Source organism: Coturnix japonica, chromosome 2 (assembly GCF_054131305.1).
Source record: "Coturnix japonica strain WE chromosome 2, WE-NBRP24, whole genome shotgun sequence".
Taxonomy (NCBI): Eukaryota; Metazoa; Chordata; class Aves; order Galliformes; family Phasianidae; genus Coturnix; species Coturnix japonica.
Genome location: NC_140664.1, coordinates 106,297,985 through 106,325,736, shown reverse-complemented (window position 1 = coordinate 106,325,736; position 27,752 = coordinate 106,297,985). Strand labels below are relative to the sequence as shown.

Here is a 27,752-nt window from a genome sequence, read left to right as displayed (position 1 = left end):
GATATAGTCTACATTTGTCTGCCTATACTTGGCATTACACCTTGCTCAAGGCTCTGCCTTGCTGACCCTGCTTGGTTTGTTCTTCATCTCTACAAAGTGGTCTGAAGAAGTGTAGACTATCACCTAACTTGATTACTGACATAAGACTTGCTCTACTCAACATACTGTGAGATCAAGCCCCTTGTTGGTAAGGGCCTTGTCCAGCTAGGTCTGCTGCCAACTTTGGCTCCACTGTAAAAACATTCTCCACTCTGAGACTAAAACCAAATTTAGAAACATGGGTATCTTACACATGTCTTATGTACATAAGACTCAGTTTTCTGAGTGGGTCCCATTACAATTTGGACTTCACCTCAGCTGCTCTATATCATGAAATAATGAGATGCTCACTTAGATTGGATTCATTTCTGATATCTAAAGTTTCCTTTTTGGAGGTTTGGAGTCTTCCCTAAGCCCTAACATAAGTTCAGGTCTCCAGACAGAAGACACAGATGAACTTGAATCTCATATCCCAGCCTGCCAGCCTCTTTCTTTTCTCACAAAACATTGCAAAGCTCTCTAGCATAAAGCACAATTCTTACTTTTTTTTTTTTTTTTTTTAAATCACACTTTATCTAGGCACCAGCACAGCACAAGTAAAGAGAACAGAGTAAGAAGTGGCCAAATCATAGTAAAACAACAAAATTATCAGCCATGCTTTTCACAGCTCTGAAACAGAGAATTCCATTAACAGATGGCATAATCTTTGAATTTAATAGCTCTCATACTCAGGATGATGAAATTAAAAATGAGACAATGAACAAAATAACTGTAATTCTACAAATGTTGCAATATTTGTTTGATGAGAAACTCAGTCTGAACTGTATTTAACATTAATTAAGAAGTCAGAAATTAAAATTGCTTTGGCTTCAGATGTAAGAAAAACAGAACGCTTCCTTTTTTAGCCAAAACATTTTGGATTGTGTTTTTTGTGCTATAGTTACACAAAGCTTTTTATTCTGTACAATATTTTGGAATATGTTTTGTGTGGAAGTCTTTTCCAAATCAGCTAATAATACACTGAACCTTTCCATTTCCTTTGACTTTGTTGGTGTTGTTGTTGTTAGATGGTTTTTTTTTTTTGTTATTTTTGTTTTGTTTTTTGGGGGGAGGAGGAATATTTGCTTAAAATTCCCCCCTCCTATAACAAAATATGGGACTAAATGTAAAGTAGAAAAGTAATTTTAGCATGCTAAAGCAAAGCATAACAATTACACCCAATTCCTTTTTTTTCAGTGACTTTTGGAATATGACAAATTTTAATAATAAAGACAGGTGGATGTCACATGGCGATATATTTATATCGATATATTTATATATACTTAATTAAAGCCAGAACCAAATACTAATTGCTAAGATTCAAACAACAAATAATCAGTTCAATAATTTCAATAATATCTATATTTTATTGCCTAACTTAATAACTCCACTGCTTCCTGAATAGGTTCTTAAGCACTTGGCACTGTCATAAAATGTATAACTGCTCAGACACTGAAGAATGTAATTCATAGGATTCTGCAACATGGCTGAGTAGTCTGAAATGAGAGAGAAACTAAGAGTTCTGGCACTTTGATTTCAGCTTCTCATTTTGTTACATGAACTCTGTTGTAGGACTCTTCTGGGATGCTCAGCCATAAAGTCCCAGAACAGTCCTTGCCCAAGACAAAAGACAAGCAACACTGAAGAGACTTAGTTGCGTTAAGTGTGGTTTCTGAACATGATATATGTTTAAAAATTCAGTGAACTAAAGCCATTTTTTCCCCTGTACACACTGTCAAATATTTTCATTCATCTGTCTGAATTTTAAAAAGCATGAACTAATAACTGAGCATGATAGATATATTTTGACATTAGATTGTGTCTGAATCCTATTTCAACAAGAATGTCACAGTCTCTTCCAACTAATGTACCAAGTCCAATAAGCCACCATTGCACATATTTACTTCCAGTCATATTTGGAACACTTAATTTTCTGTCTGAATGTTCCTTGATCCTTTGTTATTTAAAAATGACTGCAAATAGGTTGGTGAAATATGTGCTGGTGAGATTAAGAAGTCATTTTCCTGTGAAATGCTAGCCCTTATATTTAACATATTTCTTTATTTTACTCATCAGGTCATAAAGTAGTTGCTAACATTATATGGAGGAACGCTAAGTATACCAATGGAGAGAAAACAGAAAATCTGCTGATTGGCTTATCGTGTCATCAGCTGCTGGCAGAGCAAGTGCAGCCTGCAGATCTATAACTAGAACAGGGACCATCTAAGAAGCACCTCAGTTTTTGTCTCCTCAAAATCTTTTTGACACTTACTCTATATTTTAACATTTGCAAAGATCTAAATTCCAACTGATTTTCACTAGCAAGTCTACATACAATTATTCATGTGCTCATATTTGAACAACTTTTTGAGTACCCTCCTTTTCCTGACAATTGTCATTTACATCCCAGGATACAAAAGGATCAGTTGACTCTCTTTCTGCCTCAGCCTTCCCTATCTTATTCTAGACATATAAGAATCATAATATTTTCTCTCATCTGGCAGTTTTTCCTTTTCCGTCTTTTTTTTTTTTTTTTTTTGCCTAAATTTAATCTTTTCTAAAAACTTAATTGTTCCTCATCAATGATTCTCTGAAATTAGCAAACTATAGACTTTTTAGTTTACAGTTTAATAACATGGAACATACTTCAATTAAAGGATTTGCATTTTTAAGAGCATCTGTATCAACTTCATAATTCATTGCAATAATATACTGAGGTTGTTACCTTCTCCAGCTATTTTGAAAAGTTGAGTTCTTAGAGTTACTTACTATTAATTCCTAAATGCATCATCTGCCCTTTCTTTCCTAATGATTTCATCTCCTTTCTGTTACATCAGTTCTCAAAGCCATTCTATTCTTTTGGAAAAAAATCTTGTTCTTCTCTCCTTGATAGCTCCTAACATATGTTATCAGATACAGCCAAGAGCACGTGATCTTTCCCATGCACAAAATCACCAGTGAAACCAGTTACAAACTTAAATTGCTCCTGAGGAATGGAGTTTTACCCTCCCTCTTCACTTTAATAACTCTTTATACTATATTCCCTAACATCTTCACTTCAGCCAATTTCTTCTCAAATTGTTTTCTGAATCCTCATAATAGAGCATTATGTCAAATAATTCATTCTGCAACAATGATTCTATCCTTGTCTAATAAAGAACTTACCCAAATACTGCTAATTTAGTCTCACTTAATCTGTCTTCATGGAGTCACAGTTGTTTCTTAACCCACTGCCCTTTCCACATGGTTAATAACTCTGACCTTTAAAAAGATCTAAGTAAGTCAAGTCAGGCATCAAGGGGGTTAAATAACAAGAAATAATTGTCCCAATCACTTCTCTCCACTCTTTCTTAATTAGGGACATTATATTGACTATTTATCAGTCAAAATTTCTATTATACTCTGCCAGAGCATGAAACTTTACCACTGAACTTATAAAAATGTCATTGAAATTTACAGTGTTTCTGAGCATGTATGGATCAGGGCCAATTTTTGGTGACGTCCTAAGTACCCAATATATAAATATGCATTCTGTCACGTAAAGAAGGGCCTGCGCTGATTTTGTTAGGCCTAGGAAGAGTTTTTTATTACCCTGATGAATTATTTGGCTTAAATTTTGAGGCCTATTATTGCAGCACTGGAGATTATTTATAGCTGGAGATAAAATGTTCAATAATGCTGACAGACTTCTTGGTTTTCCAGTTGCTTCAGTGCACTGACCAGCATTGAAAACATTCCCACATTTGGGTACAGAAGGAAAGTTCCTACATTAAACTGCCAGGAACCATTATACTCTCTTGCCCAAATGCAACACAGCTGTTGGACTCACCTGGATGTCCTTCTAGCAGCTCTTTGACACCACATACTGTGCTCTTCATCACCAGTGCTTTCAGAGGGCCCTGGCAGGTTTTGAGGATTCAAATGCTTCTACTGAAGCTTAGTTTTTAAGTATGTCAGTGGTGTAGAGCAGATGATTTGTACACTGCTCTGGATTAAACGTCTGTAGCATGAATAGTGATCCACCACATCCTGTCTTATGGAGCAGAACTGAAAAGCTTCTAAAGTACCAACTGCAGCTGTGAAGTTCCTGACAGTTAGCTGGAATGCAGGGATCAATAAAACATGAAAGGCCAGGTTCTTTTTTCCTAATGTTTTTCATAGCTTTGTGAAGGAAATGAAAATAGCTCTAGCTTTTCTTCCAAGAATTCACTTGCCATGCAAAATGCCCAAGAGGAGAACAGAGAATTACACACAGACAGGGAGAAGGTTTAAGAGAAGCACAACTAAAAAGGTTGATTTCTGTAACCACTATAATGAAGGGCTGAATGTAGTGCTTGTTAGCTTGAAACTTGAGCCATATGCTTGGTCATACTGTATGCCTGAAATAATATAGGGCTTTACATTATTACATATCTGTATTATACACCTATAAGCAGGTGTTTTATTTCTTTTTCCTTTTAATACTCTTCGTAGTGTTCCATTCTGCTGGGGAGTCACAGAACAGATAAGAGGAGAGGGTTAGGAGGGAAATAAGAGCAGTGTATATACAGGGAAGGAATCAGGTGTGCACGTTTGTCCTGTCAACTACATGGAGATTTTGCCACTTGAACGAGTGGATGAAGAGTGACACCTGTTTCTATTTCCTTTCTAAAACTAAAAAAAGAGTATAAGAAAAAAAAATAGATTGCACCCCCCCCCCCCCCAGTCTGACACCTACATTTCAGTGAGATGGAAGGACTTAGGCAACTGTAATAAGTAAAAAAAATGGGATCCAAAGTAAGGCTTATTACTTTTTTTTTTCCCTTCTGCTCCAAAAATTGTCTTTACAGATTAATTCTGAAGATCAAACAAATTCAGACAGCAGTTTAACTGGCATATAAATATAATATTGATATATATATATAATATAATATTATAATATTGCCCATATTGATATAAACATATCAGGAACATGTGGGGAGTGAACAGGATGGATCTCGTAAAGTTGTTTGGTGGGTGCTGCCCTTCCCCTTCAAGCCACCAAGCAGTTTTGAATGCGTTAAGCAAGTTGCTATAATTGCAGTTTTTTGTTTGGTTTTTTTTTTGCCTACATGCTGTCATCTCCCACTCTGTTGTGCCCCAGAAGAACATCTGCACTTGACAGACTGTTTTGAGTAGACAACTTTCACCTGATACATGTGTCAATGAGAAGTGCTCCCAAGGTAAATGACAGCCATCAGCCACAAGCAGAGAAAAGGTTGGAGCTGTTAAAAAATGCTGCAGGCATTTATACTGAGAAAATAGTTTATGATTTTTATGCTTTTTTTCTATTGCATTTGTGCTCAGATATATCATAGTTATTTTACAGTGAACATAAGAAATAACATTTACATTGAATTAAATCTTTGAAGAATCCCAAAAGGGAAACGTTTCAGGAAATTTTTAAAGACTAAAGTGCTGTCTGTGACATAAAACACTGACACGCATAGGTAAAGAATACTATAGTGTACGTACATTCTCTATTTATAATATACTACTGTAACTTTGGCATTGTTGCTTTCAATTTTTTATTCAATTTATTGACTGATCAAATGAGCCAACAATGTGCTTGATGAATACCAGCTTCTGAAGAGAATATTTAAACTGATGGGTTCTGTTCGTTCTTATGAGAGATGGAAATATGAATAAAGTAACATATAAAAAAAATTAACTAGTAATAAAAAAAAAGTATGAAATATGGCCATCCTTTATGGACACCAAGGCACTGACATGAAGCAGTGATATCTTTGCTTGTATGACCAGACATGAATGCATGGATTTCACAGGAAAAGGCTCTTCTCCTGCAACTGTGTCCATATTTATGTAAAAAATACTAATATACATACTTGCTTCTAGTTATGAGTGTCAAATATTCATTTTCTGTAGCAAATAGCATAGACTTTAGCGTGCTAGCAGTGTAAATAGTGTGAGGGCCATTAAAACAAAACAACAGCATTATCTAAACCAAAATCTTCTGTGATCTTTCTCGTCATCAAGTCAACTGTTTTCAAATTTACAATCCTGATCTTCTAGGTCCTTATTTTACACAGACATTCATGCATGTCTCAGCTTGTAATGCTTCACACTGCACAAGTAAAAGGAACCAAATTATTTTGCCAAGTTCATTACACTGACTCCTTTGACTATCCTTCTCCATCGCCTCAGCATGAAGCTGAACACAGAAAATAGGCCACCACTAAGTCATGTTTCAGGTTCAGTCAAGTTTCTTGATCAATATATCAATTCGGAATCAGAGTTGAATGATACCTAATTGCACCACACAGCATGACTGCAAAAAAACTCAGGCACAGTGGAAAAAAATAATGCCTCTACCACAGTCAAAAAGCTTTGCAACTGCTTTCAGGAGTTCCAGGGTAAAGAGCAGATGGTTTTCGTATTATCCTTAATTTTGGTCTGGAGCACAGAGTGCCTCAGCCTTTGACATTTCAGATCAGGCTGTGCATCAATTATCCTGAAGGTAGTCACATTTCCTTAAAGATGGTTCTGAATTTTAATAAATCTTTTAGGTGGGGAAGGGCATAAAGCTTTCAACCCTGGTTAAACTCTTAACCGTATGTTTGATATTTCTACTAGTTTAAGATAGCATCTATCAGCATTACTATTTCTTTCAGTCACACACAGAACCCCAGAAGAGAAGCTTTTGTATGATTCACTAGCACTGAAGTAATGGTGCTTGCAGATAAAGAGAATGGGGGAAGATGTGTTGTAAAAAATTTCTATAGTATTTTATAAATTATAAGCTAATACTTTCAAATACATCTACATTAATAGGAATACCACAGTTGTTTTCCTGTGAGCTTTAGCTGCTTAGATCACTGAAGCCTGACCTGTGCTGAAATCACTTCTAAAAGTGCAAATTCAGATACCTATGTTAGTAAAAATTATAGATCCTTAAAAGGTGTTAAAGACTTCCAAACTCACCCTGTTTTCAAAGACTTATGCATCCAAACATTTTGGGTAGCTATGTTTCATATTTACCAATAAAAAATGATATGTATGTAAAGAAAAAGAGAGTTATTAAGGTAGAAGTTCTCCAAGATGCTTCAGAGAGAATCTAAAAGCTATGCATTTACAGGGAGCAGAAGGCAGACCTAAGAAAAATAATTTCAGCTTTCAGGGGATATTGGACCAATACTCTTAGGTATAATTGGGGCCTAGAGTAGAAGTGATTACGAGCAAGTTCATTCAGTTACACTATTCCTGGCATAACTGGAAGATAATGAGACATTAATTTTTCCCATGGCATCCTTTTATGGTTTCAATGGCTAAAGACTTTTTTTATCTTTCAAAATACAGAGCCAATTGTGATATCCCAGTACTAAAATGACAGATGTAATTCTTCTAATTATATTAACTTTATTTAGCTATTTTTACTTTTATATATTTTTATTTTAAAATAAAGATGTATACTTTTCAAATACAATATTCCTTGACATGGCCATTTCTTTTTTTTTTTTTTTTTTCCTTCCAGTTCATTTTAGATCACCATACTCATACCATTTCCTTACCAACCTCTCACATCAGCTTTTACAGCAGTTTTCAAGAAGGTAACCGATTTCATATTTCAGAGCAATGATGAACCTTCAGAACAAAGGTTTAAAGCCAGAGATAGATGGAAAAATGCAGATAATGTAAAAATATAAATATATATCCCTCCCACAAAAATACCATCTCTCCGGGCCAGAATAGAATAGTCAGTATTTAACATTTAATATATAATTTAAGAAAATATCCCTGAACCTATTTGTTTTTCTGAGTTCATACCCAGCCGTTTCCCTGCAGGCTGATTTTACACTGTTATTCCAGTGAGCGACTGTATTTTCAGTGAAATTATCTGCTTCCTTGTGCTTTAGGTTTCCTCCCAGCCCTGGAGTGTTACTGTATTATGAAATATAGTGACATTTTGTTTTTATAGTGCTCTCCACAGTGAATGTTTTGATAGGTAAGTGTAAAGTGTCTTGTATTTGCTAGCTCCTATTACAGCTACTGTGGACATACCCTTGACTGGAAGATCCCCTTGCCCAATCACATTGCTGTGCCAGTGTTTTCCTTGATATATATATAGTATCATATCATTGTGCTAACATTCCAGGGTCATTGATTTGTTACTGACCAAAAGGGGGTGGAACAGCAAGGCACAGAAAATCCACTATACATTCTAACATTTAGGCTTTATCTTTTATTAGGTAGTGAGTAAGTGACATAAAAAGAATTAAGTCTGTTTACAGCTGAAATTTAAAAGAGACTTGTGTGAACAAATACTTGTTCCATAGAGCACTGTGACAAAAGAGGTCCAAGAAAACTTAAGGTGTCATTGCGAATTAGCTCATGTAAGTAGTTGAAATGACACTCTTTATTTCTACCAAAACTTTTATTAGCTCTGCATTTAGTACTGTGCCTCCATACATGCCACAGGCCACATTATGAAAGGATCAGCCTGTTGATTTTGATGGAATCATGACAACACAGCAGGATATCCAGCAGGTACCCACATACCGTAAGGCCGTGCATAAGAGCCTACAGGATATTAGTAGGTCTCCCCTTCTCCTGTCTGCATTTACTGGTGAAAAGATTTTCTGCTCAGGATTCCCACCTCAGCCCTCCTCTGCTCGTTTTGCAAATGATTAATTACACAGGCTGTTACAGAAGGCTCTGGAGATAGACAGTGGCTCAAGGAGCACATTTGGAAAACCACTGCCCAGCATGAGGAAGAATCTGCACACAACTTGCAATGGCACTACATCTTCTGTGAAAAGAAGGAAGGTTGAAACTAGGTTTAAAAGACCAAGTCTAAGAATTTTTAAAGAGACGTTTCACCTTACTGTACAAAATTTATGTACCCAAATAAGTGGAGAGATTTTTTAAATTCTGAGTGATAACACAGTTTTTGAAGGCTGGTCTATTTACTGCCTCTTTACTGGGACCTGTAGAGTAGGGAGCCCTTTTAGATGTCAGTCCCCAGTTATTATAGGAGCTAAACTTTACTCATACTCTTTTATTTTTGGAAACTGGGCAAAATAAACCAGCTAATAACCAGCCCTGACACATCTATTTCATATCTATTTCACATCTATTTCATGGCTACATTGGAGTGAATTAAATATAACCAAAAGCCTACTTTATTTCAAGGCACAAACGTTTGCAAATAAACTGGATGAAAAACATATACATAATATAGAAATTATTTTAATAATTCTAGATAAATAAATGCATCTCTTTGGAATTCTTTGTACACAGACATCCATGGAACCTTTTTCTCTCTTTATATATATATATATATTTATTTATTTATAAAATCTATATGCAGAGAAGTTTAAAAAATGGCAAATACCAACGTATATGGAAGGCTCACCGATGAACTGCAAGTCAAAAGTGCTGTATATTCCCATCCTCTATATCTCCCACCTATCCATATTAACCACAGGCAGTATTATGTAGCAACCACATGGTCAATATCTTGCATTACTACCATTTAATAGAATCTTTTAAATCATTTCCCAATCTAAACTTAAATTATGTTTTTAATTTTTATTCCACCTAAATGTATGGCAGGCATTTCATTTAGCTACACATCAGAGTGGTCACAAGTGATTCAGCAACACACTCCATAATATTAATAGATAGTTTTTGGCTCTCTATGGGAAAAAGCAGGTAACAAGAATCAGATTCAAGACAACTATTTTTTTTTTTCTTTGCTGTTTGTTACTTACCACTTAATAACCCACATGTGAAACTCAATGGTTATATAATCATTTTATATAGTAGATTTTCTGTTTATAAGTTATTTTTCTTACTCTAATATATATACAATATATCTATATATACCCCTGATAAATTTTATTTTAAAGGGACACAGTCAACCCCTTTAAGCCTCACAATAAACATGTAAGGCTTTAAGCTGTCCATACATAATGCTCAGCTACAGAATTTGAGAGTCCCTTCAGCTCCTAAATGTATTTTTTTCAAACCCACAATGTGCAGTTATCTCATAATATGTATCTTGTGTTGCTGTTTGCATTTTATAGGTGTACTAAAACATTTTATATCACATCAGTAGGAAATAAAATGAGAGAATAAATCTGTTTCTAAAATTAATCCTACCGCAAAAAAAAACATCACCTGTATCTACAGACACTCCCACTGGTATGATATAAAAAGAATATGTGCCATTCTCAGGATGAAATTCTGGCTACACCGCAGTCAAGAGGAACTTTATACTGACTTAAATGAAGCCAGGATTTCTCTCTGGATATTAATTTGCTAGGTATGACTATGAGTAACCCATTTGTGTCTTCCCTCTGCTCAACACTGAAGTGTCAGGCCTGTTTCATAACAAGACTGTATTTTTTGCTATCCACTGGCCTTAAACTTTGATCAATACTGTATGCATTTCACATTTTGAATTTACAGACACTGTACACATATGTTCTCAGTTAAACAGAAGTTTGACCTATTCTGTGTACAGCATTTGAATTTTACCTTTTTTTTTTTCCCACTAAATTTTCTCAGTCATTTATCTTATCTTAACCATAGATTACCTTCGTGCCCATTCTTCAACAGGTGAGGAAAACAATTTTTTCTCACCAGGAACAAATCCATATTTTTTCTTTTTAGTTTTTTTTTCTTTTTTTTTTTCTTTTTTTTTCTTTTTTTGTGTGACAATACTTTGTTCATTTTAACTTTTGCAACGCAGTTAGAAACCTAGTGGCATAGATAGAGACACAATACTACTGTTTTACAAGACATCTATTGTATCTACTTTTGTTCAGATAAATACCCAGTAACTGCTGATTTGGCAGGAGGATTGGTAAGGTACTACTATTCACAGTGTTTCTTTTCTTTCTTCTTTAATCTACAGAATAAAGTATTTTATGTACATTGGAACCAGTTAATGCCCTTTAGACAAATTTGTAAGTTGTTTCATAAAGCAGGAAAGACATTGCAGGGAAATATGTGCCAAAAAGCACAGTCAAAAGGCTTCATAAATTTTATATATCACTACAAGTCAATGCTGGAGATCAGTTCTAAAACGATCAATACTTAAGAGGAATGCTCTCATCTGGAGAAAATACTGCCCATTCCCCCCTTAATAATTTGTTCAGTTCTCTATCAAAAGTCCTGGCTCTTCATATATACTTTAAACTATAAATAAACACTGCATAGTTCAATGTTCTTGGTTTTCTTTTTTGTTTGTTTTGACTTGAAAAATTATTGCAGTACAATTATTTCCTGTTTGGAGTTCAGTAAGGAGCAAACAGCACAGGAGTATGGGTGGTCCGTATAGGCCCTGGAGCTGGTCGTAGGAGTGCTGGAGGAAGTGCTGAAGTCTGGAAAAGGGTGGCTGCTGGGGCTGTTCGAAGACTGAAGGGGGAATTCACAGCCACAGCAGCAGCTGCTGCTGCAGCTGCTAGTGGATTTGGTAAGATTCTTGGAGCCATCGGCTTTGAAGGTTCCTTTGAAAATACTAATTTTACCTGTGGGGAAGAGAGAAACAAACAAACAGAGAGACATAATTTGTTCATATTAGCTACGTGACAGGAAACTTGACTTAAGATTATAAATGGAAAATTGACTGAGAGAGGCATTGTTCTGCAGGGTTTTGACAAGAGACATGATCTTACACATTCAGCAAGGGAACATTACAATGAAAGTTCCACTTAAAAATATGATGAACATCTAGATTCTTTTTATTAAGTGCAGACACTAATAACAGACAAATAAACAAAGCTTATCTTTTACCAGTTATGAAAATCTCCTAGATGCATTTCCTCTGTTAAAATAGGTGACAGACTGTATAGATGTACTGCCTCCTGTCATGTGTCATCTTGCTTGTATTCAGAAGACTGTCTTTAGAAGCAAATGTCAGAAATAATTTTTCACGTACACACTGTGCAATATTATAAATATTGTGAAATATTTAAACAGTATTGAAATGAAAAACTCTTAGTTAATGTGATACTAAACTATGTTGGGTTGTTTTTCTTTTTGTTACTGTCACTGAGGCTTTCACTTTAAATATTTATAAATCATGACTCTTGTTCAATACCAAGTACAGTTTAGAAAACTCTTCATTTAGAGTTTCTGAATAGGAATTAAATAAACTCAAGATTTTCCCAAATTAAATGAAAATACTCAATGCAGGTTCATTATTATTTGATTACACGAAAACGTATTTTTGATATTCATACAAATGAATATCAGAGTAGACTATAGATTTCTGCAGATTTATTTTATTTTATTTTATTTTATTATTTTATTTTCTGGGATTTTTAGCTTCTAATGAGAAGCCAGGAGCTGAAAATCTTTGTTTTGATTTTATAACTCTGAGATGAGGATAGAGAACTCATCAACTGACAAAAATCCCATCAACTCTGATGAATTCTGGGTAGGTTTGAGTCCTTGAAGGACCCAATATCCTCTGCATAGAATATATATCTGAATATATGGAGTTGCATATAGAATATGAATATGTACCATTCTGTGGTACATCTCAGACTAAGTAGCAACACTCTTCACTCATGGAGGAAAAGTTTCTCATCCTTGGATTGAAAGAGATTTTCAGATAATTTACTTGCAATATATCAGTCTGATCCCTTTGACTCAACACTGCCATTATGAGAGACTAGTCAGAAAGGAAGGATGAGAATCATTTCACATGTACCATTAGCAAGTTTCATTGCTATGTTATCACTGTATTCAAAAATACATATATATCTGTTGGTTCTTTATCAGCCAGATGGATACAAATTTTTTATATTTCCTAACATGCATTGGCAACTTTGCAGGTCTTAGGGTCCTTTAACGCTCTGAGAAAGATACTCAGAGATTACCATAGGCACTAGATACTACTAAAGTCAATGATCTTAACAACTCCTTAATCACACAAGCTGTCTTCTCTTGCTGAATGTTTTACTTTTTCCTCCCTCCTTCCATTTTCTTTAGTACATTTTTTTTCAGCCTTATTTAGAAGCTAGAGGAATGAATTAATAAAGAAATAAATAAAAGAACTGAGTACAAAGTATGAGTAAAAACAACCCAAAGTGTAGGGTTCTGATTTTAGTCTTGAGATCCAATCAAGGATGTTGTCCATAAGAACTATCTTATAGCAGAAAGTTTGGACTATCAAATGCCTGGTAGCTTCTTTCCCTCTAGTATACATTTTGTACTTATTTGACATTTCTAACTTGAAGAAATATGAACTAAGTCCCAATAATACAAGATTTTTTTGAACTGTGAAATAGTGTTGTGGAAATTCATAAAGCTTCCTTCTCTGAAGCAGTATAAATGATACTGAAAATATGGCACTGCAGAACTCTTGGTCTAGAAATGCTAAGACAATGTAGTATGTCCTTTTCTTAACTTTCATAGGAAGAAAAACAGATGATGCTCATTCATTTGTTGTCATAAAGAACACAGATCTTAGGTGACTTCATATTAAAATGCTAGAAGAATATTGCCATTCTTAGACAAATCTAATGAAGTTCAAAAGACTTTCACTTAATTTATCAATATAGCTCTCATTTCAAGATAGCTTGAACTGTCACAATATATACACAATGCACAATTATTTCAAATCTGTTTACAAGTATTAATTAACATACAGATCAAGTGTTTAATTTACAGTGAAGTAAATTAGGGTACAGTAAATGACTTGAAAAAAACAATGAAAAGTAAAGTTAAACTCTAGAGTTCATAAAAAACATATATATTAAAATTAGCCTTTGGCTTGTTGCCGTGCAAATCCACATTTCAAGTGACAATTATTTTGTTGTTTATTTATATATATATTTTTTTAAATTCAAAACTGAAAAGGACTAAATGTTTTCTAAATGCTTACTGCAAACTAATTTTCTTTCCTTTACAATCTCTTGGTCTTTTTGCTCATCCCTGGTCTGACTTGTGTACTGTGAGCACTTTAGAATGAGGCAGCAAGAAAACGACACATTGATTTTATCTATTCACCAATTGAATGGCCTTGGCTGGAGTTCTCAGAAATTGCCATTACATAAATTTTTAAATAGGCAACTGTTTAATACAACAGTAACAAAATAGTTATTTTCATCCCCTGGGAAACAACGAATTTCCTAAACTACTATAAATTCTGACAGAGAAACTCTAGTGATTCTGTATACTACTTTTCTAATTATACCTTTTCTATTCCTTTCAGTATAGCTTATTAGTAGTGCAGACCTTGGTCTCCCAGGTGAATTAGAAAAATCCCTACCAGTGGATTCACCAAAATGATGCAGTGTATTATTCCATAATATCTAAGAAATCTCCAATGCAACTGAACTGTGCATGGATGTAATATAATAATGCCAACCTCAAAACAAAAAAAAAACCAAAACACACAAAAAAAATCTATCTGTCAAGAAAAGCACTTAAATTCAGACAACAGAGAACTGTACTCTCAAAGAAGAAAGTTCTGCATTCTGCATGCATTAGAGAAGATGGACAGTGAATAAGGAGTGAATCTGTATAAGGTCAATGAATCAACACTCTCACCCTGCCAAAATCATCTATAAATCCTTACAAAGCACCGTGTCACATAAAACAATCACACAGTTGATCTAACAGAGATAAATATCAGATTCTCCACTATCCCACCCATGATATAAACTGTTTCTTGATTAATGGCAGGATCTTAGCAGGGTTTTTATTAAAAAGTAAATATTATTTTCAGCTTTTGAAGCTAGCAGAAACTCTTTTTCACAAAGTTTATCCAGTTGGTTTAAAATGTGACCAGAACCATCCTGAAACTGAGAGTAATTAAATGAGAGATGGATTTTTGTTTTTACTGTTTCAGTTGTTATCTGAATTGAATATTTTATAAATGAGGATAGAATAAAGGTATTATGTTTTATAGACTTTTATAGTTATTTCAACACTATTGCACTTAGTGAACACTGGAAAAATGCTTGACATTCACGTTTCTCTCCTCACTTGCTCTCTAGTGACCTTTGAAACAGGCTTCTTTCCTAAGGTTAGTCAGAGGAGCTTCAAAAAAAAGAACCCATGGGTACATACCCTTCAAAGGAAATAAATTGTTTCCTGTGAGCTTTCATGCACTTATTCAGACACATATTGCTCACACTTTCTTATTTTAAAGATTCTTCCACTCTCATTTTCTAAACTCTCTGTACTCAGCAGGGTTCTGTGAATAAACAAGTGATTGGCTTACCCCTAGAGGATGTGTTCCCTTTTGGAGTTTGTTGTATGGGCTGTATTTAGGTTTAGGCGGCTTCCCAGCAGCTCTATCTTTGTGCCTTCTACTGCTTATGTGCTGTTAAAATACATTGGGGGAGGAAAAAAAGAAAAAAAAAAAGAAAAAAAGAATGATATTTCCTTAAGAGATCATTTTGAGTTCTTCCTGAATGCTCTTCACAACAGCATTATATGACTAATTCAATAACGATCAAGAATAGGGCCTGTTCCAGTTTGAGCAATTCTTTTGTGCACCATGTATTAAGCAGTGCTCAGTTCAAATCTGCTTCCACCATGTCAGTGAATTTCCCGCCTTTGTTAACTTTAACAGGACTTGAATTAGGTCAAATCTAGAAACCTTTAAAATAATCACTAAAAAACGCTCATCAAATTCAATCCACAGTTGATTAAGAGTTTGGAAGAATATTAGTATCACATTCTCTATTTAAAAAAGGAAAAGAAAAAGAAGCCCAAAAGTGTTTAAATCCCCAAGAAGCCTAGAGATCCTTTTAAGATTTCACTTGGAAGATGGTTACATATCAAACTAAGTGACAGTGAAGTAAAATCACACAATCCATTATCTTCTTCATAAAATCTATTAAACTTTACGAGAATGACTCTACACAAACTTTACTGCAGTATTACATGTAAAAGACCCTTTTCAGAGCTGTGCTTTCACTTTGATTTTAATTCCCAAGAGAGTTCTCACAAAAAAGACAAAGTACTGGACTTTTTTTCTAAAAGTAAATGACAAGCTTTTCTATTGTCCATTACAGAATTTATCTTCCTTCTTGTAAAGCTCCTTAACAAGTATTGGATTCCAGAAGGCATATGGAACTGAACTGTTTTTCAGAGCAATTGTTTTGCTCATCTGATGAATAACGGAACATAACTTAGTGTAATTGCAATTTAGGGGTTACGCTTCTCAGTTCTGATAAAAATTAAAAAAAAATCATAACCTCTCCAACCCGTGTTTCTAAGTAGGTTATTCAGTGTTCAGGGAAATACTGGTTGCAACTACAAGGCAAATATCATGCAGTATATTAAATGGAAGATTTTATTAGCTCTTGACAACTGTAATAGTCTGAAGATAGTTGCAACATGTTGAAGCTTACAGCTTCTTTAACAGAGTCTCTATTTTATCTCTTTAAAAACACGCTTTTATATATATACATATATGTATATATACGTATATATACATATCACTTTTGAGAAAATACGTTGTATGAAGAAGAGAATCATACCCAAAATTAAACATACAACATACTATGGGAAAAAACTACAAGCTCCATTTGGATGTGAAGTGTTAGACTGACACATGCTGATTGCGCTGGTACTTTATTACCATGAAAACAAAGAATAGCCAAGGATTCACACTTTGCAAGGTAGCAAGGTAGCTGTGTACCTGTTTCAGTTGTGTCTCAGAGTTTACGTGCACATCGCATATTTCACAGTGAAATGTTTTGTTCTGAAGGCCTGTGTTTCCTTTATTCACAGGTCCTTTGCCTTTTACGCCTGCCCGGGGAAAGGCTTTTATGGTTCCACTTCCATTCCGAGCTTCCAGCATAGTTTTGTGCTTAGTCCCTGGAGACATTAGAAATGGGAAACAGAAACAACTTTTGCAATTTGGTTGCATTCACTGTTTTTTTTTTTTTTTGTTTTTTTTTTGTTTTGTTTTGGGTTTTTTTTGTTTTGTTTTGTGTTTTTTTTTGTTTTGTTTTGTTTTGTTTTTTCCTAAAAAAAAAATCATATGAACCTCAGCTTGGTGCTACACTTGGAATATGCCTGTGTTTGTCTGTATCGGATAAATACTTATGTAATGGCATTTCACAACTTATATTTAATTATTAGATTACAGTTCTGTAGGTAATTCACTAGAACAAAGTGGCCACACCAATAAGTACTGGCAGAATCAGGTGTCCTGATGTGAAGTTAAATGGGTGTGACTTTTCTCATTAACTCCTGCTGCTAATAAGACCTCAACTGCAGTTGCAAAGGAAGAATAATTTAGCAATTAAAGGTGTAGTTGGCTTTGATTTGTAGTCCTTCTGAATGGATTGATAGAGTATGTATTAGGTAGCTCACATTTAAATCTGTAATTAAGTAATTAGTTGTCAAACCACAAAGGGGCTGACGTTCCTGGCAGAAACCTGGACCTGAACAAAAACATGTGAGAAACATGCACGTGAGAAAAATGCACTTGCATTTTTTATTAAAATAAAGGTTGGACAGAAAACATTTGTGTCTACTGCTGTACCTTTATTCTGACCAAACAGTTTCTTACACTGTTGACCTCTATACAGTTTGTCTGTGATGATAATGGACTACTAACACATGCAGGTTTAGTCTTCCAGTGATAATCACTATAAGTATCACTTTGTACCCATTTCCAAGCATGCATGTGTGTGACCACACACAGTTTATCACTATAGAAATAAAAACTTGGAGGTTTGTGACTATTCACAATACAGTTTTGGCTCTCAAGAGGACCAGAAAATTGTTTAGGGTCTAACTTTAATAAGAAGGAAGACATACAGGTAAAATAAGTACAACTTTATGAGCTTTTAATTTTCACCTGTTGAAGATCTGGTATACAGCAAATACAGTATTCAAAACTGACTAGGCTTTGTTTATCGTGAATACCAACAAATTATTGTTTCCTTTTTTAATTTAAATGTACTCCATAGGCATGTAAACTTACTTCTTTCATTTTTTTAAATTAATATTATTTTTATTACATCATAAGCCCATTTATAATTTTTATTCAGGTATATTAGCACTGTCTCCAAATTTCAAAACTGAAACCTTCTATCTCTTAACTCTGTTCATCCTGCTGTCAGGCAACCACTGACATCCAAAATCTGGACTTTTTCCATAGAACAATTATGAATGCTCATTGCCACCATATTAAATTACAAAGTATTTTAATGCTGTCTACCACAAAATCAATCAATAAAATGCTTAAAATAGTGATTATGGATCACAGCTGACTACTGCTGAAATTTACTGACATTACTAGCTCTAACAACGAGAAAAGGTTTAAAAATTAAGAAAGACAGAAGTAAACAACTACACATTTAAATCTCCTACACAAGCCACTACTAGTTCATGAAGACAGAGGTAAAATACACTACGAAGTTGTTAACAGACAATATGGGGCAAAGGGTTCTAACTGTCATTGAACTCTGACTGACTCTGCCTCTTTCAGTCTTAATTTGTTAGATTTCAAACAAAACTAATGGCATTCATACTCAGTTTGCTAGCTGGCACAAACAAAAGTATGCAAACTCTGAACACCAAAGGTAATGAAGCATGAGCTGTCATTTAGCTCTACAATGCTTGGAATCTGCAAAAGCTAAAATGTAAGAAAATGGGTAGCTTGAATGCAAAAAAAATTCCCTTCTTCCCCTTTATGAAAGCCTATTTGCCTGTCATTTTTATTCTTTAATAGTTAATGAATTCCATGTAATTGCCAGCTTTCTGCCACCTCTTTGTCCCCTGCTGCAAGAGATCTAAACTATTCAGGGAAAGATAATTGCAGAGCTCTTGAGACAGAAGGGAAAAAAGGGAAGAAAGCAAGCATTGCTCCATCTCACCACTGTTGTGCGCCTCCAGCTGCGAGGCAGAGTTGACAGCGACTTTGCATAGTGAACAGTACAGCAGTCTTTTTGCTTTTTCTTCCTCAGTCTCAACGGAAGGGCATGTCGTGCTGCTAGTGGCTGTCGTGGGGATTTTCTCCACTTTAGAGGTGATCTCCGTTGTCATAACACTGCTCTTCCGGATCTCCACGGTTGTTGTCGTTGATATTGCTGGTGTCCCTGTGGTAACATCTGTGGGCAGAGGGGAAAGATGGAAGGAAACAAAATAAGAGGTTGTGACCACTGCTGTTTGCTTGCTTGCATCATAACACTATAACCGCACAGAAAGTCAGATGCTGGTGATAGTATAACTAAAAGTAATGAACTAAATCTGACCGTATTCTTCCATTTTATGTGAGTACTCCCATGTATCAAAAATGCCACATACTGTCTCCTTCATTCTGCTAGGACACAGTAAATACAGAATTTATAAACTGAAAAAATAGGTTGTTAAGACTGCATTGTACAACTGAAGGATAATTCAGCAAAAGTGGCTGTATAAATTACCAGCAAAAGAGGTAGTAAACATTAAATGCAGCACTACAAATGCATAAACTGCCACAATACTATATAATACTTACAATGATTGATAGGCCAAACAAAATTTTTAATATTCTGTACTAATAAAACTAGAATAAAAATAATTGTATGTTCTTGCTATTCGATAAAAATTTTTGAATAAATTGGTATTTCACTTAGTATCAGCCAAAACTATTACCAAATGAACTAAAGTAGTTATTAATACATTTATCCATGCATCCCTATCTATTATTATGCATTAGTAATATGTACTAATAACAGTAATTAAAAATACAACATTCTTTATGTAAGACTTCCACAAACACTAAAAAGAATTCTGCTTTGTGTGTTGGTGGTATGTTTAGAAGAACTGTAAACATGTAACATATCTAAATCTTTTCAGAAATCTACTGCCTGCATCTGAGAACATGTTTTTTTTTTCTGTAGCTTTCAAATCTGTAAGAGAGAAAATGCATAATATTGTGGTTTGAATAACATAAATGACATTTTGTGTGAGTCCTATATATCCATAGTCAATACTGTCAGTTATCCCAGCAAGTGCTTCAAGCCTCCAGATGAGTTTGGTTTCCACTGGATAAGTTGCATGAGGGGCTTCATCCGTGCCAAGGATACAAAAACAGCTATACAAATCCTAAATGCACCAAGAAGCTGATAGCCTAAACTCTTGCAGGACTCTCACAAACCTCTTTCCATCCCATTGTTGAGCTCAAGTATCTGGGATACAGATCTCTCTCACTGAAAAAGGGAATAACAAAATCACAGAATTACAGAATCACAGGAACTGGAAGGAAGTCCTGGAGATCATCTAGTCCAACCTCCCTGCTAAAGCAGTTCCCTACAGTAGTCTACACAGGATATTGTACAGATGGGTCATGAACATCTCCAGAGAAGGAGAATCTACAAACCCTCTGGGCAGTCTGTTCCACATTTTCACAAAGGAAGAGCAAAGAAAAGGCAAGGTAATATAATTTGGTAGCTAGGTACTTAGTAGGGTATTGGACAGTAAGACTCATCACTGAACTTGTGCAGAAGATAGCAAGTAAGTTACAAGAGGAGAGAAGTAATGGAGTCATTTTGCCCTTTAAGAAAGACCAAGATTTGCAGCACTGCATTTTGTCATACTAAGCCTAGAGTAGCAGCTTACCTCATAAGAAATCTTATTTATTTTACTGAGACACTCCTGCTGTTGGGTACTTTCCAAAATAGACAGCTCACACATCCTTTGCTGTTAGTGGTACTCTGCCTGTAATATCTTTTATATATTGTCATCTATTACAATAAACAAAATAATGACTCCTTGGATTATAGATCTCAGTATGCTTTGTGATGCAGGAGGGACACATTAACTGATGCCTGCAGAGGTATGTTTCAGACTAATACTGTCCAACAATTTCATTAATGAAGAGCATGCCTATTAATTTACCAGACAATAGCAAACTGTGAAGAAAAGCAAACACAATAGGAGACAAAATTCAAAACAATTTTAACACACTGGAAGAACAGTCTAGAAAATTAGATATTTTTCTGTAAAGACAATTGCAGGAATCCACACTCAGCAGGATTAATGTGACCTATTAAAATAGGATGAAGATCAACAGCCCAGTACAGGTATTTGGTGGTTTGTTTGTTTGTTTGTTTTCCCCCATTTGTTTTTTGTTTGTTTTTTAAGAAAAAGCTTTCAGTAGTGGATAACAAGACAAACACATACCACACATACCATGGCATTATGAATAAGGTCCCCGTCATACTCAGAGAGCAAAGTAAGAGATTTGTGAAGGTTTTTTTCTCTCCATTAATCAGAACTGGAGGCCCTGCATCCAATCTGGGGACTGCAAATATCACGTTAACAATTACTTGCTCTGTTTTTAATTCAGCAGCAATACAAATGTAAACCAACACAACAAGGGTTGCAAGGGAGGAAGCCAAAACAAACTAGAAGCTTAGAAAGCATGGCCTATTAATACAGAACATGAAAGGTAAACAATGACAACATTTTTTCAGATCTGCAGAAGGTAACTAAAAATAAGAGAATAAACTCTTCTCCCTGATCCTTCCTAACAGGACATGGACTATTGGATTACAGCAAGGGAGACTTAAATTAGACATCAGGAAATTCTTTCTAATATTAAAGCCTGTAAAGCCTTGGAATATCCTATCTACAGAGATACTGGAATATTGCCTGTTGAAGGATTTGGAAATGGTTGAGCAAATGTCTGCAGAAATAACCCAGTTTGCAGGAATAATTTACCTCTGAGGAAACTTCTAGCTCTGTCAGTTTCTATAATTTGTGTATTTTTTTGATGTTTCTATATATTCTTCAAAAAATGTTATAGAAATTATTTTTTATAAAATCCAAAGGTTGTATTTGTGATGTGAATAGTCTGCCAGGCATTAAAGAGCAAAAGTTATTTGTCAAGGTCTAATGAAAGTGGAGTTTTTGTTTGTTTGTTTGTTTCCTGAGACTGAGACTGGATGTGGTTCTATTCTGAATGTACTGAGAGTATCAAATATTGTTGCAGACGGAATGGTGGTACCTTGCTGAGCATTCTGTTCTTATTTTTTAATATTTTAAGGAACAACAACATTTCCATAGAAAATAATATTTTGAAATATTAAGCCTTTTGTTGGGAAACTGATGAGTAAATGAAGCCCTTGTATGTCTGTCCGGAAAATTATTTATTTAACTAGTCACTTCTTTTCCATTTCAGAAAATCTGAGCTAACGCTGGCGTTCCTTGAGTTGAAAGTTACAGCAAGTGAAACAAACCCGCACTCTCAGCAGTGCTTAACATTGCTTTTAAAACTGCTGTTTCTCTGTACTAGGAACACTGTACAGTAGCAAGTATAGCTATATACTTTTCTTTGAAAAGTAAGGCAGAATATGGGCAGCAGTAGAGAGAAGGAAGGAAGGGTGAAAGAAAGAATTAACATTCTCTAAAAATTGATGGCAAGGTTGGTGCTCATCCTAATCTTGCAGGAAATTAGATACGTACATCAATCATCATTACCAGCTTAGCAGTGCAAGGTTTAGTTTGCCTTAAGCAAAATATAAATCATCATTTCTTTATTTCACTTAGGAAAACCTGAGGCAACAGACACACACACAAAAAATAAAAAATAAAAAAATAAAAAATTTGCATTTTTTGTTCTGCTTCAAATATATGCTCTTCTGTATCTGTGTTGATTTTATACTTCATCATCAAAGTGAAAATAAAATACAATCATTATTTTGATATGTATGCATAAAAACATTATATAAAGATGAAACTAAAAGTAGTAAATATCAGCATATTCTCCAGCTGTCAAAACCATTCTTATTCAGAGCATATATTCTGTTCATATGCCTTCCTAAATACATCCTTTATAAATACATCATATATGTCAGTAATGTAAACACATTAATGACATCAAAATATAAAGTAAAATCATCCAAGTTTGACTTGTAAAAGCTATGCTATGACACATTTAAAGATGAAAAGCTGCTCCTACTCATATAAACTGCAGAAATTGCAGGGAACACATTCTAAAAACTATCAAGCTTAAAAAGAGGAAATTCTTCTAATCTAATCAGTGTGTGTATGTTTGTACATGTTATTCTGTTGCTGCCTATACATAGTTTAGTGCCCTAAATACAGCATGCAACATTATGCATTAAAGGCGGAAGGGATTAAGGGGAAAAAAAAAACAAAAACAGCAACAACAACAAAAGTGGGAACGCATTGGAACTGATGCATTGAAGACTGAATCAGCATTTTTTAGCATTACATCATGACAGCGCTTTACGTGGTACTTCAGTAATAAATTATCTAAAACCATGCTGGAAATTTGATCACAATCATATAGAAAATTTGTTTCTGGTGATGCAGGCTTACAGAACTCTGCTATTTTCATAACAGTGGCCTCCAGCAAATATTTGTTATTGCAACTGTCACTGTGTGACTTTGGCATAGAAGCAGATTGCTAATATGGTGTGGAACTGAATTCCATCAGCAAAAAACAAAACAAAACAAACAAAAAAAAACAACCAAACAAAAAAAAAAACCCTGCAAGATTTCAAGATGCACAAGAATCCATTTATGCTCCTTTCTTTAATATAGTAGCAGAATAAACATAAAAAACAATAATAATTAAAAATCATTTAAAATTAATCTAGCTCACTGGAAAAAATCAAAGATTTATTTTGACAAGAAGATAAAACCAGAAGAAAAACATTCAGTGTGAATTGTCTCCTTTGGGTTATACAGATACATAGTTACAGAGAAAAACTGTTAAGTATGTGGTTAAGGTCCTTTTAAGTAAGTAAGATTCATTTCATATCAATCTACAAAATTCATGATATTTCTCTAGGCTGGAGAACCACAAAATTACACCAACTCATGTTTTTCTTCTGAGTATCTGAAAGTCTCACTCATCAGTTCCTGCTACTAAGAATTTCTTATTCTAAAACTATAAATAGACCTGCAGAGAGAAAAGTGCTCTGACTTCAAACAAATCACAACTATTTATGAACTTATTTTTGCTTCCACAATCTCAAGTGGCTTGCATTTAAAAATATCTGATTTAGCACATAACTGATGCATTCTGGTCTCACTTAAATTCAGCTTTGCCTTTAACATAAAAGGATATACAATTTGGCACATAATGCTGTCCATGAAGCAAACGAAAACAAAATTAAATTAAATAATAATAATAATAATAAAAGAGTCAAGAAACAGTATGCTGTTTCTTATGCCAAAGAGAACTTGATATCAAGTATTCCACTGTACTATAAGACACGTTACAATTGCAAAAGCATTGTCATCTGGCTTGCTTGTTGCAAACCTTCATCAAGTAAAAGACCACTCAGGCATGAGTGCTTGATGCTGACATATTCAAGTCTTGACATTTTATTTTCCTGCTTGCTAAGGACCAAAACTCTGGCTTCTTGGACTTTGTTGAAAATCCCAAGCTTCATGTCCTCACTGTTAATTACATTTGAAGATAGGATATTATTTCTTTTGAAACTATAAATATAACAGCGGACTATATTATAAACAGAGTACCATCTCAAAAATAACTATGCAATCAAACTTCTTTGTGCTTGGCTGACTTTCTGAATTCCTGTTCTTAAATATAAGCATGTGTGCTAGCACATTGGTTGGATCTGGCACTTAATCAAAACACTTTGGGGAACACTGACTCAGATGTATCAGCTCCTCCTCTTTTGTATGTAGAGAATACAACTTGCATATTTCGTGGCTTACTGATATTTGGCCTACTACAATACATTGTACAGAAAATTCTTTCAGTATCATACTATAAATATTCCATTCACTGTACTTAGTTTTACATTCAAAATCTTGATTCAATTTATTTTTAAAGATCTATTCTGTCCCAAATGGCTATCTTTTACTTACAGAGCTAGAACTGGATTTTTAAAGCTTAGAAAATCCACATAACTTCCTTTTAAAGACTCAAAATCTTTTTTGTTGTTGTTGTTACTGTTTTTTGCATATAAGTTCTAATACCTGAATGACAGCTGTTTATTTCATTACTTCATATTTCAAATTCTGAAATAATGAACAAAGATGTATATGACTAAACAGGAATACAACATGAACATTTTTGAAGACGGGCCTCTTGTTTCTTAAACATCAGATATCCATCTGTTTTCTTTCCCCTTTCACTGCCTTAGCTTATTTAGACAGTATCTTGCTAAAGTTCCTTGTTATTTTAATTTGTCTAGTTCTTCATTGTCACTGCTCATGATACTCAAAAGTGAAAGGCCTAGTGTTTTCAATGTAGTGCCCAAACATTTCTTCAAACAAACAGAACAAGCACTACCAAGAAATAGAAGAACTGTAAAACTTTCCCAGGATCAGCACGAAAGCCAAATACCCAGAATTTTCTTGGTTTGTAACTGGAGAAGCAATGACCTCACTGTTTTGACCAGTCCATGTTTTCTAACACTTAAATAAATCACATTATACACAGTATTCATTGCTTAGAAATAAAGGTTGAAGAAACAAGAGGCCCTAAAACAAGTGGTTTCATTTTACTGAAACCTCTACTCCATGCTTCACCATGACATACTTTGGTGCAGATCCGATGGGAATGAGACAGAAAATTGCATGTTTTGTGACAAAAGATGTCCTCAGAGAGAGCAAGAGTGAATAGAAAGTAGCAAACTTCACATAATTACTCTCTCAATTTTTTTCTCCAGCTATGCTTGAGTCAGCTGAGTCCTAAAATGACCCTTCTTCATTAATTAGCGGTACACGATCTTCTAACAAAATTATACCTCATTTTTCCTAGCTGCTCCCTTCATTTAAGGCACAGTTCATTAATCCTGAACAGGATTAACCGCAGAGGGACAACTGCATTCCTAGTCAGGTTAATTGCAATGAGCTGGAAGCAGCAGTAACAGCTGGGGGTAAAAGGCCTATGGAAAAGGAAGGAAAAAGGTAGGGAAATGTCATGCTGTGCCTGGGTTTTGGATTTTAGGTAAACGTAGCTGACAAAAATGTGTCGGGAAGGAAAGGAGACAATGAGCAGAAACTATTTATTTTCAGGCTATTTTAAGCAACTATTGGTTACATCTGGATTTGGGAACTGAGCTGTCCTTTCAGGTCTATTGCATTGATTTTCCCCTCAGTGAGGCAGAAGAATAATGGCCTTCACCAGTACGAGTAAAAGGGTCCTTGCACAAGGAGCTTTAGGGGGGGAAATCATGTTGCTCACTGAAGCTATTGTTGTCATTTAATTAATGAGACTCATGTAGTGAAAAATTCAATTTTAAATCAGAACAAAATGTTTTCTTAAGGGTGGAGCTTACAGCCAAGGTCAGAGGATTGTGAGCATTGGTGTCTCAGCAACCCTGCTATAATAACACAATTTCTGTTTAGACTTGAAGGTGGAATTATACATATCATTTTGATAGCTAAGATTTTATATTGGAGGCTGCAATGTAAAACACTATTTTTAAGACAACAAATAAAATGTGCACATGGTGGTTTGATCACATATTGAAGGAAAGCTGCATTATCGTACACATAGTTCGCCCTTGTTAGGCAACATCAAAGGCTACACTGGCAAACTGCCATCAATTTTATATCTGCACATGCTTCAGTAAGCATTTCCCAACTTTTAAGTAAGAGCAAAACCAATCAAAAAATGTATCATCTGTAGCGAATCTTACTCCAAAAGCAAAAATTGTGCAATGATTGTGTGTTGCACCAGTAGAAAACAAGGACTTGAAAAACATTTTTTAAAAGCTAAAAACCCACTAAAGGAAAAAGTCTGTAAGACATACTGGTCAGATGAATTTGCCTTGAATGTACCTTTCTGCAGCACAGAGACTAACATCGGCACAGCCATTCCCATCCATATTGTTAAAATCTCTTATCTTCCCAAATAGGATGGTTGCACACAAGCTGCCTGTTCTTCCTTGGCAGACACTGAACTCCAGGGATATATGCAGGATTTAGCTTTGGCCAGAAGTCATTTAGAGACAGCTATACCAGTGGAATTAGTGGATGGTTGTGTAACTGTGTCCAGGAAGACCCCTGGCACCAGTGACAATCACTAGTGTAGATAGTAGTCCAAAACACATTTTAAAATAGACTCTTTTAAAAAATAGACACTGGAGGCAGTGTCTCCTCAGTGAGAATCCAGGGAGGAACTCTTGGCTGCATCAGTAACTTCCAGTGGCTATTACCTCTCTGCCCAAAGACCCTTTAGGGCTTTATCTTTAAGCCATGAACTTGGAAAAACATGCTCTGGTTGCCAAGACCAGTATGTAATCATGATTTAGACTAATACCTACTATTCCTTGTGCCCCCACGTGTCTATGTGGCAGACCTAGAAAAGGAAGAGGCAACAGAGATGTTGTCTTTCACTTGGCTCTATGAGCTACAGTGATGGAAGTGATCTTTGAAAGGGGCATCTCCTGTACTCTCAGTTTCTCCAACAGATATAAAAATCAGACACAGTCCCGGCTATGCATTACTGGAGATTAAGAAGAATTTTTCACATAACAAGCAGGCTGGCAAAGTCTATTTAAAATTTGATATTAGAAACAATTTACTGTGGAATCATTCTTTCAACATTCTGTCACCAGAAACAAAGAAACACAGAGAAGTATTAATCACTGGCAGAAGGAGAGAAAATATATTGCTTTCATTAATGAAATGGAACAAGGAAAGAATGAGTGAACTGCACAGCAGACTGCACACAATTGCTCTCCATTTTATGCAAAGTTTTTTGTTGGTGACAT

At 34.9% G+C, this 27,752-nt stretch overlaps 1 protein-coding gene across 7 annotated transcripts in view; it reads right to left on the bottom strand.

Annotated features, from left to right (window-relative positions):
* Positions 1–7,456: 7,456 nt before the first annotated feature.
* The window catches only part of ZNF385D (zinc finger protein 385D), a 361,757-nt gene continuing 341,461 nt past the window's right edge, over positions 7,457–27,752 (bottom strand). For all 7 annotated transcript variants that reach the window (XM_015853987.3, XM_085538403.1, XM_085538405.1 and 4 more), the window contains 4 exons: positions 18,918–19,151; positions 16,727–16,905; positions 15,299–15,400; positions 7,457–11,591 (listed from right to left, as the gene is read on the bottom strand). In XM_015853987.3, the coding sequence (XP_015709473.2) occupies positions 11,358–11,591; positions 15,299–15,400; positions 16,727–16,905; positions 18,918–19,151 (749 nt within the window). In that variant the 3' untranslated portion in view covers positions 7,457–11,357. The remainder of the gene's footprint in view (positions 11,592–15,298; positions 15,401–16,726; positions 16,906–18,917; positions 19,152–27,752) is intronic.